Source organism: Oncorhynchus keta, chromosome 35 (genome assembly GCF_023373465.1).
Source record: "Oncorhynchus keta strain PuntledgeMale-10-30-2019 chromosome 35, Oket_V2, whole genome shotgun sequence".
NCBI lineage: Eukaryota > Metazoa > Chordata > Actinopteri > Salmoniformes > Salmonidae > Oncorhynchus > Oncorhynchus keta.
The window spans coordinates 18,424,795-18,443,850 of NC_068455.1; the positions used below are offsets into that span (position 1 = coordinate 18,424,795).

At 41.7% G+C, this 19,056-nt stretch overlaps 2 protein-coding genes across 6 annotated transcripts in view; both read left to right on the forward strand.

The window, feature by feature from the left end:
• The first annotated feature begins 2,452 nt into the window (after window positions 1-2,452).
• Window positions 2,453-8,731, forward strand: LOC118368089 (leucine-rich repeat-containing protein 57-like). 4 transcript variants are annotated; one of them, XM_052496661.1, is made up of 6 exons: window positions 2,453-2,650; window positions 3,101-3,235; window positions 4,828-4,963; window positions 5,157-5,425; window positions 5,539-5,724; window positions 6,352-8,731. In XM_052496661.1, exons 2-6 carry the CDS (start codon window positions 3,152-3,154, stop codon window positions 6,391-6,393), a joined length of 717 nt encoding a protein of 238 aa, XP_052352621.1. In that variant the 5' UTR covers window positions 2,453-2,650; window positions 3,101-3,151; the 3' UTR covers window positions 6,394-8,731. The 4 variants fall into 4 exon arrangements, with proteins under 4 accessions (XP_052352621.1, XP_035607743.1, XP_035607745.1 ...); XM_035751850.2 differs by having other exon boundaries at window positions 2,454-2,650; window positions 2,927-3,235; XM_035751852.2 differs by having other exon boundaries at window positions 2,454-2,650; window positions 2,973-3,235.
• Window positions 8,732-9,344: 613 nt separating this feature from the next.
• The window catches only part of LOC118368090 (tyrosine-protein kinase receptor TYRO3-like), a 39,296-nt gene continuing 29,584 nt past the window's right edge, over window positions 9,345-19,056 (forward strand). For both annotated transcript variants that reach the window (XM_035751853.2, XM_035751854.2), the window contains exons 1-4: window positions 9,345-9,850; window positions 13,229-13,412; window positions 17,434-17,534; window positions 17,672-17,842. In XM_035751853.2, coding sequence (XP_035607746.1) covers window positions 9,793-9,850; window positions 13,229-13,412; window positions 17,434-17,534; window positions 17,672-17,842 — 514 coding nt within the window. In that variant the 5' untranslated portion in view covers window positions 9,345-9,792. The remainder of the gene's footprint in view (window positions 9,851-13,228; window positions 13,413-17,433; window positions 17,535-17,671; window positions 17,843-19,056) is intronic.

Here is a 19,056-nt window from a genome sequence, read left to right on the forward strand (position 1 = left end):
ATATTTTGTTTTTGCAACTCTGCCTAGAAGGCCAGCATCCCAGAGTCGCCTCTTCACTGTTGACGTTGAGACTGGTGTTTTGCGGGTACTATTTAATGAAGCTGCCAGTTGAGGGCTTGTGAGGCGTCTGTTTCTCAAACTAGACACTCGAATGTACTTGTCCTCTTGCTCAGGACTCCCACTCTTTCTTTTTTGGTTAGAGCCATTTTGCACTGTTCTGTGAACACAGCGTTGTACGAGATCTTCAGTTTCTTGGTAATTTCTCGCATGGAGTAGCCCAACATTAACAATGTCTACAATGTATCAATTTGATGTTATTTTGATGGACAAAAATGTTTTCTTTTCTTTTAAAGAACTAGGGCATTTCTAAGTGACCCCAAACCTTTGAACAGTACATACAGTACCAGTCAAACGTTTGGACACATGTACTCATTCCAGGGATTTTCTTTATTTTTACTATTTCTGCACTATAGAATAATAGTAAAAGTAAAGAAAAACCCTTGAATGAGTACGTGTCCAAACGTTTGACTGGTACTGTATGAAATGAGTAAAACAGTATGTAAACATTATTAAAGTGACTAGTGTTCCATTATTAAAGTGACCAGTGATACCATGTCTATGTACATAGGGCAGCACAACAACCATCAAATACTACTGAACAAAACCACCCCAAAACAATACCAAACACAACCACAAACAAGCACCCTTAACACTACCAAACAACCACCCTCAAACAATACCACACACAACCACCATCAAACACAACCCAACACTACCATACTCAACCACTACCACAAACAACCACCGCCAAACACTACTGTAAACAACCACCCTCAAATACTACAACAAAGAACCACCCTAAACACTACCACACACAAGCACACCCAATCACCACCGTACACAACCACCCTAAAATATTACCAAACAACCACCCCAAACACTACAACACACAACCACCCTCAAAAACTACCACAGACAAGCACACTCAAACACTACCGTACACAACTGCCCTAAATATTACCAGAAACAACAGCACCCAACATCACAACACACAACCACCCTCAAAACCTACAACAGATAACCACCAACAAACACTTCCACACACAACCACTCCAAACACGGCCACACACAACCATCCCAAACACCACCGTGCACAAACACTACCACACACAACCACCAACAAAAACTACCATAAACACCCACCCCCAAAAACTACGACACAAACCACCCCCAAATACTCCCACCCCAAAAATCTACCACACACAACCACCCCAAACACTACCACACAACCACCACCACACACAACCAACCAACCTCAAACACTACCACCCTCAAACACCACTGTACACAACCACCCCCAAACATTACCACACACAACCACCCCCAAACACTACCACAAACAATCACACCAAACATTACCACTCACTATCACCCTCAAACACTACAATACACAACCACCCTCAAAAACTACCACAGATAACCACCACCAAACACTGCCACACACAACCATCCTAAAGACTACCACACGCAACAATCCCAAACACTACCACACACAACCACCCTCAAACATTACCACACAAAACCAACCTCAAACAATAATGTACACAACCAAACACTACCAATCACACTCAAACAACAAACCTCAAACACTACTACACACAACCACCTCCAAAAATAACCAGACACAACCCCCCCCCCCAAAAAACTAACAAACACAACCACTCTCAAACACTACCTCACACACAACCACCCTCAAAAAATTCCACACACAATCACCCTCAAACACTACCACACACAAGCACCCTCACATCAAAGCAAATGTATTTATATAGCCCTTCTTACATCAGCTGATATCTCAAAGTGCTGTTTGGGGTTGTAGGCTGGGTTTCTAACCCCCAAACAGCAAGCAATGCAGGTGTAGAAGTACGGCTAGGAAAAACTCCCTAGAAAGGCCAAAACCTAGGAAGAAACCTAAAGAGGAACCAGGCTATGAGGGGTAGCCAGTCCTCTTCTGGCTGTGCCGGGTGGAGATTATAACAGAACATGGACAAGATGTTCAAATATTCATAAATGATCAGCATGGTCAATTAATAATAATCACAATAGTTGTCGAGGGTGCAGCTGTAACAGTATAACTTTAGACCGTCCCCTCGCCCATACCCGGGAGCGAACCAGGGACCCTCTGCATACATCAACTACGGGTTATGGGAGTAGCCATACTGTATTCACAGGAATAACTTTTTGTTTTAGCAATTCTTCTTTCAAATTTAGCCCGCCGATGTAGTTGTTCCTTTTCCATTTGATGAATGAATGGCTTCTGGATTGGTTCTTGCTCTACTGCCAACTTGCGGACTGGTTTTTGCTCTACTGCCGACTAGCGGATTGGTTCTTGCTCTACTGTCGACTAGCGGATTGGTTCTTGCTCTACTGCCGACTAGCGGATTGGCTGAGCGAGCCACATACAGGCATGCGCATTGACGTCAAGCTTTTAGCTTCCCAACGACATGTTTATTGTTCGAGCAGCACTACAATGTCCTAGGCTTGTGTTTAAGTTTGACTAGTCCAATAACCCTCATAGTTATCTGTTCCTAATATATAGGTTACAATTTGCAGACAAGTATTGCACGAGAAGGACAAATCAGCTCGTGAGGTAAGTAAACTAAAATCCCGGATGGTCTAACGTTAACCTGTTGGCTAGCTATGCTAACAGCCTCAACAATATTTACCATCCTTGGGAAAATGTTATTTAAAATAACATATGTATGACCTTTTGCTGTTATAGTACTATACAAATTACTCACAATTTCAATAATATGCATGAATATGTCTCAAAGCTTGCCTCAGACAGTACTAGTGGTAGGGTAGCTAACGTTAGCTAGATAGTGCTAGCTTCTTACATCATGTTCCTCCTTTTCTTGTTTGTCAGCTACTGTTAAACCCCGGCAGCAGCAATTCATGATTGTTTTGTATAGATGATCTCTTATAGGGGCCACACTGACAACCAAGGAAGTATCTATCTTAAAGGCACAGCCCCAGTATCTGGCACCACCATCACAATAATAGACTAGCTGATTACATAAGCGTGTGACCAACTGTAAAGTTGAAGATCATCACTTAGGAGAGCCTCATCAGAGCCGAAACTACAACAAAGATGGGGAACAGTGCAATCAAAGCCCATCTGGAAAATTCACAGAAGACGGGGATCTTTCAGCTGACAGGGAAAGGTCTCCCTGAGGTAAGAATTGCATGCACACACACAGCCCATTATCGTCTGCTTGTTAAAATCAGCACTCCACAGCAGTCTGCTAACTGGTGCTTCGTTTATTTAGCTGAATTCCATTCAGTTGTTGTTGTAGTCGACGGTTTTTATGTATATTGAACAAAAATATAAATGCAAGATGTAATGAGTTGGTCCTATGTTTCATGAGCTGAAATAAGAGCCCAGAAATGTTCCATATGCACAAAATATTATTTATCTCAAATTGTGCACAAATTTGTTTACAACCTGTTAGTGAGCATTTTTTTGCCAATATAATCCACCCACCTGACAGGTGTGCCATATCAAGAAGATGATTAAACAGCATAATCATTACACAGGTACACCTTATGCTGGGGACAATAAAAAGGCCACTCTAAAATGTGCAGTTGTCACCCAACAGACTGCCACAAATGTCTCAAGTTTTGAGGGAGCGTGCAATTGACATGCTGACTGCAGGAATGTCCACCAGAGCTGTTGTCAGATAATTTATTGTTAATTTCTCTACCATAAGCTTCCTCCAACGTCGTTTTAGAGAATTTGGCAGAACATCCAACTGGCCTCACAACCGCAGACCACATGTAACCACGCCAGCCCAGGACCTCCACATCCGGCGGTCTGAGGCCAGCCACTCGGACAGAAACTGGGTTTGCAAAACCGAATAATTTCTGACCAAACTCAGAAACCATCTCAGGGAAACTTTTCTGTGTGCTCGTCGACCTCATGACTTCAGTGGGCAAGTGCTCACCTACACTGGCACGCTGGAAAAGTATGCTTTTGTATGAATCCCAGCTTCAACTGTACCGGGCAGATGGGAGACCGCTTTATGGTGTCATGTGGGCAGGCGGTTTGCTGATGTCAATGTTGTGAACAGAGAGCCCCATAATGACGTTGGGATTATTGTATGGGCAGGCATAAGCTCCGGACAAAGAACACAATTGCATTTTATCGATGGCAATTTGAATGAACTGAGATACCGTGACGAGATCCTGGGGCCCAATGTCGTGCCATTCATCTGCCACCATCACCTCATGTTTCAGCATGATAATGCATGGCCCCATGTCGCAAGGATCTGTACACAATTCCATGAAGCTGAAAATGTCCCAGTTCTTCCATGGCCTGCATACTCACCAGACATGTCAACCATTGAGCATGTTTGGGATACTCTAGATCAACGTGTACAACAGCGGGTTCCAGTTCCTGCCAATATCCAGCAACTTTTCACAGCCATTGAAGAGGAGTGGGACAACATTCCACACGCCACAATCAACATCCTGATCAACTATGTGAAGGAGATGTGTCGCACTGCATGAGGCAAATGGTGTTCACACCATATACTGACTGATTTTCTGATCCACTCCCCTACCTTTTTTTTTAAGCTACAGTGCCTGTGACCAACCTATTCAGTTCTGTTTTCTCAGTCATGTGAAATCCATAGATCAGGGCTTAATGAATTAATTTCAACTGACTGATTTCCTTATATGAACTTTAACTTAGTAAAATCTTAGAAATTGTTGCATGTTGTGTTTATCTAGTTCAGCGTATTTTTTCCTCCCACTAACATATTTCAGTTCCCTGAGGAGCTCCAGAGGTTAACTGGAAACCTACGGACTGTAGATCTGTCTTCCAACAAGATTGAAGTGCTGCCTCCCGCCATAGGAAACTTCCTTCAGATGAAGAGTCTGACTTTAAATTTTAATAAACTCAGTAAGTGGTTGCTCCATCTCCTCAGATTCTGTCTTATACTACAGCATCTTTTGATGACAAATTATTAACCCTTTGCTTTCACTGAATACTGAATGCCCATTAGGTGCATTGATTGATGTGAATTCCTCTGCTTAAATCTGTCTCTATAGCTAGGCTATATATTAAGTTAGTGTGTTTGTTTTGTGCTACATAGCAAGTCTCCCAGATGAAATTGGGAAGCTTAAGAAACTAGAGACCCTTTTGCTGAACGGGAACCAACTGACGCAGCTCCCTAGCGGTGTAGGACAGTTGAAAGCGTTGCGCACACTCAGCCTGTCTGGGAACAAGTTCCGGGAGTTTCCTGGCGGCCTTGGCTCCCTACGACACCTGGACGTCCTGGACCTGTCCAAGAACCACATCCAGGCTGTGCCTGCTGAGGTAGCGGCCCTGCAGGCCATCGAGATCAATCTCAACCAGAACCAGGTAATCAGGTGTTTATGGGTGCATCTCAAATGGCACCCTATTCCCTATATAAGTGCACTATTTTTAACCAGGGACCTGATCTAGAATCAAATCTACATAAATGATGATCCCAGATTTCAGTGGTGTCTGCGGAGGTGTCCACCTGCCAGAGGCTAAAGGTGCTGAGACTGGAGGAGAACTGTCTAGAGCTTGCCTCCATCCCTGTGTCCATCCTCACCAGCTCCCAGGTGTCTCTGCTCTCTGTGGAGGGCAACCTGTTCGAGGTGAAAAATATGCGGGACCTGGAAGGGTATGAGAAGGTGAGGTGTGAAACTAATTCTTGTTTCTTTAACTTGCTGCCTACTGCCAAATGAATGGTCAAGGTTAAAGCAAGGAACAGTCATGCTGCTGCACTAAATCACTAAGCTGTCTTTATATCTATTGTAAACTAAACCACTTATGAGTTTCAAAGGCATTGGTTTGAAATATGTCCTTCCCCCATGGTTGACGTAATTTGTTTGTGATCAGTGTGGAAACAAGACTCTTTCCCCAGAGTGGTGGACTTCTCAACAATAATGGGATTTCCTGTTCAATATAAGGAGGATCAAGTGAAGAAAGTTGTGGCTCAGACAGCTCTAGTATTCTTTCCCAGCCATAATCCCTGCACTTGACATAATCAGCGGTCAAATATAGCCCCTGACACTAAATACATCTATGACGTTTCATGATGATATTACAGTGTTGAAATGACGTTGTGAAGCTTAAAATGACAATCAAATTTCCCAAGCTTGGGATAATCAAGGTCTAATCTGATATGACCACTTACCTATTATAATAGTTAGAATTTGGACCAACCATTCAGTACACAAATAGCTAATCTCTTCAGTTGTTGTGCTGTCCGTAGTGTCCCAGATGACTGATGGCGATCTCATTTGTTTACCCCACAGTACATGGAGCGCTTCACTGCAACCAAGAAGAAGTTTGCCTGAAGAATAGAGAGGGAGTATCCCCCTGAGTCCAGCTTGTGCACTACACCCAAGCACCCTCCCAAGTGGTTGTCTTACTACAGTATATATGGCTTCTGCACTACAGCAACAGGTTACAACAGCAAGAACCACAGTAGAATGAGTACTGATTGAGAGCATGCTATGATCTGTGTATGACAGCAACATGATACCATGAATGGATATAGAGAACTATGTGAACAGTGGACGATAGACAGTGCATTCACTTACGATATTCATAGAAATTGCATCTTGAATACTAATTTACGAACAAAACCCTTAGCAGGTTATACTTAAATAGTATAGTGGGCTAAAATGTCCCTCTACATTGGCTTTTAACTGCATATAAATTAGCAAACAATACAATTGGTTCAGTATCAAGCAGTGTTTCGCCTGTCAGATAGTATTTGTGCCGTGACCAGCAAGCGAATGAAAACTTTAGTACAGAATGTCGAAGCAGTGACAATTGCACTACATAGACCCAGAATGAGATAATGATTTTTAAAGCTCCATTTTGCATTTTTATTTTTTTAACTAGGCAAGTCAGTTAAGAACAAATTCTTATTTTCAATGACGGTCTAGGAACAGTGGGTTAACTGCCTGTTCAGGGGCAGAATGACAGATTTGTTCCTTGTCAGCTCGGGGGTTTGAACTTGCAACCTTCCGGTTACTAGTCCAACTCTCTAACCACTAGGCTACCCTACCGCCCCATTAAGGCTTACCCTATGGATCTGGAATGGATCGTCACATTTTTTTCTGTAGCTCTGGTCCAGAGTGTTTATTTTCAGCTGAGGAAAGCTGATTCATCAGCATGCCACACACAAAACCCTGGACCAGAGCTAGATTTTCTGGTGCTGTGAAAGAATGAAGAAAAGCACAGCCTAAATCTGAACAAAAATATAAACACATATTTTACTGAGTTAGTTCATTATAAGGAAATCAGTCAATTTAAGTAAATAAATGAGGCCCTAATGGATCTATAGATTTCTCATGATTGGGCAGGGGCATAGGCCCATTCACTTGGGAGCCAGGCCCAGCCAATTAAAATGAGTTTTTTTCCCCTAAAAGGGGCTTTATGAAAGACAGAAATACTCCTCAGATTCATCAGCTGTCTGGGTAATTGGTCTCAGACGATCCCACAGGTGAAGAAGCCGGATGTGGCGGCTCTGGGCTGGCGTGGTCACATGTGGTCTGCAGTTGTGAGGCCGGTTGGACGTACTGCCAAATTCTCTAAAATGATGTTGGGGGTAAAGAAATTAACATTCAATTCACTGGCAACAGCTTTGGTGGACATTCCTGCAGTCAGCATGCTAATTGCATGCTCCCTCAACTTGACATCTATGGCATTGGGTTGTGTGTCAACTGCACATTTTAGAGTGGCCTTTTATTGTCCCCAGCACAAGGTGAACCTGTGTAATGATAATGCTGTTTAATCAGCTTCTTGATATGGCACACCTGTCAGGTGGATGGATTGTCTTGGCAAAGGAAAAATGCTCACTAACAGGATGTAAACACATTTGTGCACAAAATTTAAGAGAAATAAGCTTTTTGTGGGTATGGAACATTTCTGAGAACTTTTATTTCAGCTCATTAAACATGGGACCAACACTTTACATGTTGCGTTTATATTTTTGTTCAGAACATTTGGCTCTTCGCAAGCATACTCTTATTGCTTTTGAATGCTCAGTAGTTATATTATTTGGATTTGTATTCATGTGTTATTTATCTTCAGTTGGTCTGTTCAACACATCCTTACTATTTTAGTAATTTAACTCTAAATAATTTGTAGACATTTTAAGAAGTGTGTGTGATTGTATCAGATAAAAACCACAAAACAGGATCACCTCCACTATTATAAATTTGACCCTCAAAGAAGTGTTGATGGATCCTCTTCATATTCTTTTATCGGGCAAGGGTCTAGTAACCTTTATTACTAGATTGAAGACAACCTCACAAAGAGGATCATTCATATCTGTTTTCTAATCAGTGTTGCTGATCAAGGGTGCACTTTCTGTGAAAGGAGGAGTTGCATTAGGCTGCCATTAACAATACATTTAACTTATCAGATGTATTTAATTGTAACAGAATACTCTCCATGAATTGTGTTAATATACTAACACTGATTTATGTAGAATTACTTAACTTTGTTTCATTTGAATGCTTTTATTTAATTTGACTTAAATATGATTCCATGTTTTGCATTCAGACCAATTTCATTTCAGGTTGTCACAACCTTAATTTTGCGAAAGGAATGTACATGCAGTAATTTAATATACCCCGCATCTCATCGCAATTTCGCCTAATAAAGAAATAATACGTTCAATGGGTCATGTGTCGCAGTGCCTTAGTTACGTTCAATGGGTCATGTGTCGCAGTGCCTTAGTTACGTTCAATGGGTCATGTGTCGCAGTGCCTTAGTTACGTTCAATGGGTCATGTGTCGCAGTGCCTTAGTTACGTTCAATGGGTCATGTGTCGCAGTGCCTTAGTTACGTTCAATGGGTCATGTGTCGCAGTGCCTTAGTTACGTTCAATGGGTCATGTGTCGCAGTGCCTTAGTTACGTTCAATGGGTCATGTGTCGCAGTGCCTTAGTTACGTTCAATGGGTCATGTGTCGCAGTGCCTTAGTTACGTTCAATGGGTCATGTGTCGCAGTGCCTTAGTTACGTTCAATGGGTCATGTGTCGCAGTGCCTTAGTTACGTTCAATGGGTCATGTGTCGCAGTGCCTTAGTTACGTTCAATGGGTCATGTGTCGCAGTGCCTTAGTTACGTTCAATGGGTCATGTGTCGCAGTGCCTTAGTTACGTTCAATGGGTCATGTGTCGCAGTGCCTTAGTTACGTTCAATGGGTCATGTGTCGCAGTGCCTTAGTTACGTTCAATTGTTCATGTGTCGCAGTGCCTTAGTTACGTTCAATGGGTGTTGTATTGATACTTTGTTTCATGTCACTTCATACTGGGAATCTTATTTCCTGCGCTCTCACTAGGCGGCGGTAATGGACATTGACATTCCTCAAGAGAGCAGCACTTCGTCATCTTGTAGTATGAGGCTTGAACAACAACATTTATATCAGCATAGAAGACAAAAGTCCACCAACTTATTTAAACAAGTCTAGCCGGTTATTCACGAGGGGAAATAAAACAACATACTTTGTCTATCATCCTGGACAGGAATTTACTAACAATCTGGTGTTGGTGAATTGTGTATCAACGCCGTTGGATAAATCACTGCCGGAAAATCTCAAGCGGTCACTTTCTTGTGCGGAAATCTTTGGAGACCCGAAAATACGTTTAATTCAGGGCATCGACTCATTCGATTGTTCAGGACTTGGGATTAGTATATTTGTGGAAGAGCCTCAAATTGTGAGCCAGATGATGAAAATATGACCATTTATCTTTGGATCATGCTCTTCTTGGCACAAAGTAGTAGAGCAATCCCTGGTAAGTTTGAAAAGTTATCCCTATACTGCATGACACGGCTACGTTTCATGAATGTGTAATATAATATTGTATATTGCTACTCAGTACATTTGCGCGGTAAGCGTTTGTCAACACGTCGATTTTAGCCTATTTCAAGGGTGGATGATAGTCTCAGGAGGCACCACCAGTGTGTTGAACAACATTAGTGTAAGCAACAAACGTGGAATCTGCGGTTCGCCTTCAAAATAAGTCCCCTCTTTGAAACATGCAAACGGATAAAAAATAGTGAAAACAAGCCACAATTGGACTAGATAGTGCCAAACAAGGTTAGAATGTTATTACATAAATTCAATAAAAGACCATTTGTTTAGTTATTTTGACGAATATGAATCTGTTTTATTTATATTACTACTGCGTTGTTGGGAAAGAGCACTACTGTAGCAGTGCAGGTGACATATAGTTATTATATATTTAACTATGTATATATTTATTGCATTATGGATGTATTAGACTTCATAACTGCATTGGGGGCATACTTATGTTTCCCTGTACAGCCTTACCTATGGATTGTGCACCCATGAAATATGCTATCTACTTACTCAGTGACATCAACAGAACACAACTATGTAGTTTACACAAATATTAGCTTCTTATTACAGGACATTGACTGTGAGAAGTCACCTTTCCAGTCAGTCTTTTGTGTATTGGACATTCAAACACCCCCCCCCCCCATGAAATGTGGTATCGGTCTACACACCGTGACAACCACAGAACACCATAGCAGAGTTCAATTGGTGGCATTCTGAGTTGTAGTGATAATGTCAAGTCATCACAATGGGTTGACATGGAGCATAGAGTGAGTCATGTGACAACCGTAACATTAAGTTGTGGAATAATGGACTCCTTACAGCATGTGTTTTAAATGTAATGTGTATATAGATTTATTTAACTAGGCAAGTCAGCAAGACAGCAAGATGCTGGGCCAATTTTGCACCGCCCTATGGGATTCCCAATCACAGCTGGTTGTGATACAACCTGGATTTGAACCAGGGTGTCTGTAGTGATGCCTCTAGCACTGAGATGCAGTGCCTTAGACCGCCGCGCCACTCAGGAGCCAAATGACTGTCTGCGGGTTTTTGCTCCTCCCTTGTCCTTGATGGATGAATTAAGGTCACTGATTAGTAAGGAACTCCCCTCACCTGGTTGTCTACTGTAGGTCTTAATTGAAAGGAAAAAACTAAAACCAGCAGACACAAGGCCCTCCATGGAATGAGTTTGACAGCCCTGCCTCACAGTAATACCAAATGGAGATTAATGGCATTCTGTACCGATTGCATAAATACCTGGCTGTGCAATACTTGGCATTGAATAGAGTTGTGATGGATATTGTTCTTGATTATGAATTCTGTCATAAATAATTCAGTTGTGGTATCTACTGTATGTATGTTTGTTTTCCAACGCAGTCGTTTCAGGGCAAAGCATTAATCAATTCTGCGACAAAGGAATGATAGACTGTCGGTTGTATGAGTTGACAAGATGAAAATTCTGTCTGTGCCCTTGAGCAAGGTACTTAACTCTAACTGCTCCTGTAAGTCCCTCTGGATAAGAGCGTCTGCTAAATGACTGACATTTAAGATGTTGACGGAAAACAAAGTACTTGTTTAGAAAGCTCTAGCTGAGTGATATCATTTTATGCTTGTTGTGAAATTATTTTTGAATGAATCCTTATTAATGAACTCATCTAATTAACTGTATGCTTTCACTGATTAGGCTGATACCCCATTTTATACCCCATGCACATTACATAGGTTAGCCTGTACAGCGCAATATGAATGTCCAATACACACAATAGACTGACAGGGACGGTGATTTCCTACAGTCGAGTCCTGTAATAAGAGCTGAGATGCTAATATTTGTGTAAACTCGACATAATTAGGTTCTGTAGATGTCACTGAGTAGGTTGGTACCATATTTCATGGCACATTCGATAGGTTAGGCAGTACAGTGCATGTAAGTATGCCCGCAATGCAATTCTGAAGCCTAATACCTTCAGAATTTGATTTCAAGCTTGTTTTTTGATCGTCACGTGCACTGGTACTATAAAAAATGTAAAAGTCGGTCAAATTAATTAATTATCTTTTGTTGAATTCCAACATAGTTTAGCATTCTATAATCCAATTGTGGCATGTTTTCAATTGGGGACTTTTATTTTGAAGGTAAACCGCCAGTTCCACTATTGTTGTTCACCACACAAGTATAAGGGACTTTCAGGAGGCATATTCTCAACATTGTTCTCTAAAAATTATAATACTGAAGTGAATCTGTTTCTTGTAACAATGTTTATCATAAGAGCAAAATAACTATTACAAACTGAGCACATATCTCACTGAGATTTGGTCCAATGTGGCTCTGTTGGTAGAGCATGGTGTTTGCAACGCCAAGGTTGTGGGTTCGATTCCCATGGGGGACCTGTATGAAAATGTATGCACTCACCACTGTCTTTTGCTCAGGATAAGAGTGTCTGCTAAATGACTCAAATGTAACGGTGGAGGTCATTTCCTCTTCCCTGTCCAGACCAGACCTGGGTCAAGTACATACTCCAGTATTTGAGGTGTGCTTGATTGATTTACACTTTTTGGGACTATTCCATTGGATCCAATATGTATAAGTATTTGACATAGGCCCATGTATATGAAGGCTTCCCCCACCCCCCCTCTTATATAGCATTTGGGTAACATGTCATTGGACTGGACATGTACTAATGAGACATTCATTAAACAGAGTGAAGGTGTGGGAGGATAGGTAGGCCTACAGGCTACATTTAGCTTGATGACATGGACACTCCCCTGCCTCTGAGCAGTGCAGTATAATATGGTCATTGATATTACTTCTCTGGCCGTTGGTCTGTTGCAGGCAGCTAAACCCAGCAGCTGTAGTGAGCTGCCACAGTGGAGAGCTTTCAGCCCTCTACAGCCTTGTATGACGTCTGCTCTGTCTGCTCAGGTCGGAGCATGCAGATACTCAGCCAAGTTGCATGCAATGGCCCAAGCAACACAATGGAGACAAACAGTTCTACAGACAAAAGACTCTTGCAAAAAAATTTCAAATATCTTTGGAAAACCAATTCCATGTCACAATTTCTACTTCAAAATGTTTTATGCCTGCACATTACAATAACTGAACAAACACCATTTTGTAGGCTACCTTTAAAGGGGTATCTAGCTATCTCTCCTGTAATGATCACTGCTGCATATGTGTTGCAATCTGATGGAGACTCAGATCCCATCTATTATATTTTCTGATTGGCATTTAGAGTAGTGAAGAATAAATGACCAGGACTTAGGCTATTAATGAATGATTCATTCAAGTCTCTGGTTACTCCTACCCCTTGACCTTTAGGACTCAGGTTTACCAAGAACCCCGCCAACCTCACGGTGACCCAGGGCAACAAGGTTCGCCTAGGTTGTTCCATTGAGGGCCTGAGTGAGCCGGAGATCGTGTGGATGAAGGATGGGGAGAAGCTGTACAGTACAGACCAGATGTACATCCCCCTGGAGCAACACCACTGGGAGACCTTCCACAGGTCAGTGCTTCAGTAGTCCTGTCCTACTAGTAGTGTAACCCTTACCACTTTATAGGCTGATTGGAAGATGTCTTCAGACCTTCCATCATATTCATCATAGCATCACATTTATTGTGTTGCATTTCTCCAGAAATGATTGGGAAGCTGTCTCGCAAATTACCCTTCAACATTCTTTGCCCTTGTGTAAATTCAAACTTAGGTCAGTCTGCCTTAAATATGCTGTGGATGTTTGGAGGTACAACTACAAGGAATAGCCAACAGCATGTAGGCAGGCACGGTATGTTATGGTATGAGTTTGTTCCGTGTTATGACGAAACATGCAGTGTAATACTGTAAATAGAGGCAGTGATGCTGTTCCTGGCTTTGACTCAACATCAGACCTGGGTATTTGAAATGATTCACATAGTATTTGAACTCAGGTCTGCTCAACACAGTGGAACTGAGCTTGTAGTTTTGGGTACTGGTAGTGGCGAGGAGGATGTGGGTGAGGCTTAATAATTGGCTTGGGGAGGTGTTGTCCCTGGCAGAAAGAGAAAAAAAACCTGTAAATAACATGGCTGAAGTGGAGAGACAGGGGTCTACCCCTACTGTAACCCACACGGCAGGTAAACCAGGCCCCAAAGAGGGGCAGGGGCAGGCTGGATTGGAATGCATTCAGCTGCATGTGACTGAATTACCTAAAGCTTGGTGCAGACTGCTATACCTAATGGTTAAGTGAACTTGCATTGCCAGCGGCAGCCATTTCTGTTAATCTCATGCACATGCGCTAGGCACTGAAGCTCAAAGGTCTTCAGTTTGACCTCTCTGAAGTCTGAAACCTTTTTCCTGTATCCTTCTGTGTGCTCATGCTCATCACACAACAATGTCACAGATACCACGAACATCCACCATATGCTGTGTCTAGTCTAGGGAACTAGAATGACAAGATTGATAGAATGATTAATATGTATGGTCTAGTGACTAGTCCTTCATTGGTTGTTGATTGGAGTGGTGAGTTTGGATGCGATTGTTGTCAGAAGTGGGATACCATACACGGGTTAGGTGACAATGTCACAAATGATGCATGCGTGTCGACGAGGCAGAAATCTGTGTGTTGTTATGATTCTGGACAGTGCGATACAGTGGCAAGAAAAAGTATGTGAACCCTTTGTAGTTATCTGGATTTCTGCATAAATTGGTCATCAAATTTGATATGATCTTCATCTAAGTCACAACAATTGACAGACATAGTGTGTTTAAACTAATAACACACAAATTATTGTATTTGTCTTGTCTATATTGAATACATAATTTAAACATTCACAGTGTAGGTTGGAAAAAGTATGTGAACCAGTAGGCTAATGACTTCTCCAAAAGCTAATTGGAGTCGAGTCAGCTAACCTGTCGTCCAATCAATGACACCAGATTGGAGATGTTGGTTAGAGCTGCCCTGCCCTATAAAAAAACACTCACAAAATTTGAGTTAGCTATTCACAAGAAGCATTGCTTGATGTGAACCATGCCTCGAACAAAATAGATTTCAGAAGAACTAAGATTAAGAATTGCTGACTTGCATGAATTTGGAAAGGGTTACAAAAGTATCTCTAAAAGCCTTGATGTCCATCAGTCCACGGTAAGACAAATGGTCTATAAATGGTGAAAGTTCAGCGCTGTTGCTACTCTCCCTAAGAGCACAGAGCAGAATGCTCAATTAGGTTAAGAAGAATCCTACCGTGTCAGCAAAAGACCTACAGAAATCTCTGGAACATGCTAACATCTCTGTTGATGAGTCTACGATACGTAAAACACTAAACAAGAATGGTGTTCATGGGAGGACACCACAGAAGAAGCCACTGTTGTCCAAAAAAAAAACATTGCTGCGCGTCTGAAGTTCGCAAAAGAGGTTCTGGATGTTCCACAGTGCTACTGGCAAAATATTCTGTGGACAGATGAAACTAAAGTTGAGTTGTTTGGAAGGAACACACAACACCATGTGTGGAGAAAAAAGGCACAGCTCACCAACATCAAAACCTCATCCCAACTGTAGAACATGGTGGAGGGAGCATAATGGTCTGGGGCTGCCTCAGGGCCTGGACAGCTTGCTATCATCGACGGAAAAATGAAGTCTCAAGTTTATCAAGACATTTTTCAGGAGAATATAAGGCTATCTGTCCGGCAATTGAAGCTACACAGAAGTTGGGTGATGCAACAGGACGACAACCCAAAACACAGAGGTAAGTCAACAACAGAAAGGCTTCAACAGAAGAAAATACGCCTTTATGGAGTGGCCCAGTCAGTCCTGACCACAACACGATAGGGATGCCCTCAAGAGAGCACTTCACACTAGACATCCCAAGAATGTTGCTGAACTGAAACAGTTTGGTAAAGTGGAATGGTCCAAAATTCCCCCTGACTATTGTGCAGGTCTGAGCCGCAACTACAGAAAAAGTTTTGTTGAGGTTATTGCTGCCAAAGGAGAGTCAACCAGTTATTAAATCCAAGGGTTCACATACTTTTCCCACCCTGCATTGTGAATGTTTACACGGTATGTTCAATAAAGACATGAAAATGTATAATTGTTTGTGTGTTATTAGCAGACTGTGATTGTCTATTGTTGTGACCTAGATGAAGATCGAATCAAATTTTATGACCAATTTATGCAGAAATCCAGGTATTTCCAAAGGGTTCACATACTTTTTCTTAGCACTGTAGCTAGCAACAATGATGACAACAAGCTGCCTTATGTTAGGTGGCTTGTTTCAGCTCATCGTATCTTGTTATTGATACCATATTTTGAGGTGTTTTGACTCTTGTGTAGCTAGCTAACCAACAATTGTAACAATGTATTTGAGAGACAAGTGCTCATTGTGCAAACATATTTATGTTTTCAATAAAATTTGGAGAGAAAATATACTGGTTTACAAGTTGTCAACAATCCTTTGATTCTAAGCAAACTCCGCTTGTTTTGCTCCACAGTTGCGCATGCATCGGTTTTGTTGCTAAACAACTGACTGATCTATGAGTGAGTAGGACCTGTCAATGCAGGCAATGGTTTCCTGAGTGACTCCTAAAACAAATACACAGTGTACTCCTGCTGAGTGAAAATTTACCCAAGATAGTTTATTGCTCCAATTAGTTATTGTCCTACTTCCAGTGGTTTAAAGTACTTAAGTCTTTTTTGGGGTATGTTTTACTTAAGTAGTACTTTAAAGTATCTGTACTTTACGATTTATATTTTTTACTACTTTTACTTCATTACCTTCGTAAAGAAAGTGATGTACTTTTGACATTTTCCCTGACACCCAAAAGTAGTCGTTACATTTTGAATGCTAAGCAGGACAGGAAAATGGTCCAATTCACATACTTTTATCAAGAGAACATCCCTGGTCATCCCTACTGCCTCTGATCTGGAGGACTCATTAAACATACATGCTTAGTTTGTAAATTATGTCTGAGTGATGGTGTGCCCCTGACTATCCTTAAATGTAAAAAAATATATTTTAAAAAGTATGTCTGGTTTTCTTTATAAGGAATTTGAGATGATTTATACTTTTGTTACTTAAGTATATTTTTGCAATTACATTTACTTTTGATACTTAAATATATTTAAAACCAAATACTTTTTGACTTTTACTCAAGTAGTATTTTACTGGGTGACTTACCTTAACTTTTACATTAGTCATTTTCTATTATATTTTACTCAAGTATGACAATTGGGTACTTTTTCCACAACCGCCAACTTCATCTCTCAATACATCTTCCAGGGGTTCTTTATCTGTATTGTACATTTTTCTTCTGCTACCCAGTTATATGTGATGGGCTTTTACCTCCATTCTGCATAGTGGGTCTCCCCTCATCAATCAGTACTAATCCAAATCTTTTTTAGGAGAGGTGTTTTTGGACGTGCTCAGGGAATAATTTGGTTTATAGAATTACTACATCATTTTGAAATGTGTTTTTTTTTTTTTTTTTTTTTTTTTGCATTATCATGTTAAGTACTAGGGGAATCACTGAGTGTGTCCTTCTGTCCGGGTGGTTTTAGTGTGAAGTCTGTCCAGCAGCAGGATACAGGGATGTACTGGTGTGAGGTAGAGTTCCGAGGCTCAACCATCTCTTCGGAGCCCGCCTGGATAACAGTAGAGGGTAAATCAATCAATGCATTTCAATCAATAAATGTTGTCTGTCTCTTTCTTTCTCTCAACACAATGGCCTTTTTTTCAATAACATGATAAAATATATTATCCTGTTATCGTGGTCATACTTTCTGGTTCTTTCTCAAGGTGTCCCCCACTTTACACTTGAGCCCCAAGACGTAGCCACGATCCCTGGCATGCCCTTTAACCTGACGTGTACTGCTGTGGGTCCCCCGGGCCCGGTGGAGGTGCTGTGGTGGCTAGGAGGAGTACAGGAGGGAGACTTCACTTCCTCTCCATCTGTACTCCATGTTAACGGTAAGTCTCTACCAGGGTTGTTATTCAATCTTTCCTTGATTCCTTTCCTGAAATCGGTTTACTTTCCTTGATTCCTTGCATCATCTCCTCTCACCTTCTCAAAATGCATTGTGGGAGAAGATCTGAGGTTCCTCCCCTCGGGCCCTCTCCTCCAATGAGAAGGTTTTTAGGAGGTGGTGAAGAGAGATGATTTATAGAACCGACTATAGACTACTGTGCAATATCCTATTTCTGCTGCTTCTCCCCTCCCTCTGGCTGGGTAAATCAACAGTGATATGATGAATCATAAGAATGAGTCAGATCAGAGTGTGTCATTTTCACATACTGTAAGTTCAATAAGGTGGACTGGACTGCCTGTTGTAAGAGTGCCATTAGTCATTACAAGGAATGGATGATCGTTTTATAGCATTCTTACTGGTCCTTGAGCTCTGCCCATGAGTTGGAAATATAACTGTTTGAATGGTAGAACTAAGCCAAAGGTTATTCTCAATGGGTGTAAGGCTACTGAAGGGCTGTCTTGCTCTGTCACCAAGGGTGTAGCCCAAGGCTCAATCGTAGGCCCCACGCTCTTCTCAATTTACATCAACAATATAGCTCAGACAGTAGGAAGCTCTCTCATCCATTTATATGCAGATGATACAGTCTTATACTCAGCTGGCCACTCCCTGGATTTTGTGTTAAACACCCCACAACAAAGCTTTCTTAGTGTCAAACAAGCTTTCTCTGTACTGAACCTTGTCCTTAACACCTACAAAACAAAGGTGGTTTGGTAAGAAGAATGCCCCTCTCCCCACAGGTGTTATTACGACCTCTGAGGGTTTAGAGCTTGAGGTTGTCACCTCATACAAGTACTTGGGAGTATGGCTAGACGGTACACTGTCCTTCCCTCAGCACATATCAAAGCTGCAGGTTTAAGTTAAATCTAGACTTGGTTTCCTCTATCATAATTGCTCCTCTTTCACCCCAGCTACCAAACTAACCCTGATTCAGATGACCATCCTACCCATGCTAGATTGGAGAGACATAATTTAGGTTAGGGTGCCCTCGAGCGGCTAGATGTTCTTTACCATTCGGCCATCAGATTTGCCACCAATGCTCCTTATCGGACACATCACTGCACTCTATACTCCTATGTAAAGTGGTCATCTCTCTATACCCGTCACAAGACCCACTGGTTGATGCTTATTTATAAAACCCTCTTAGGCCTCACTCCC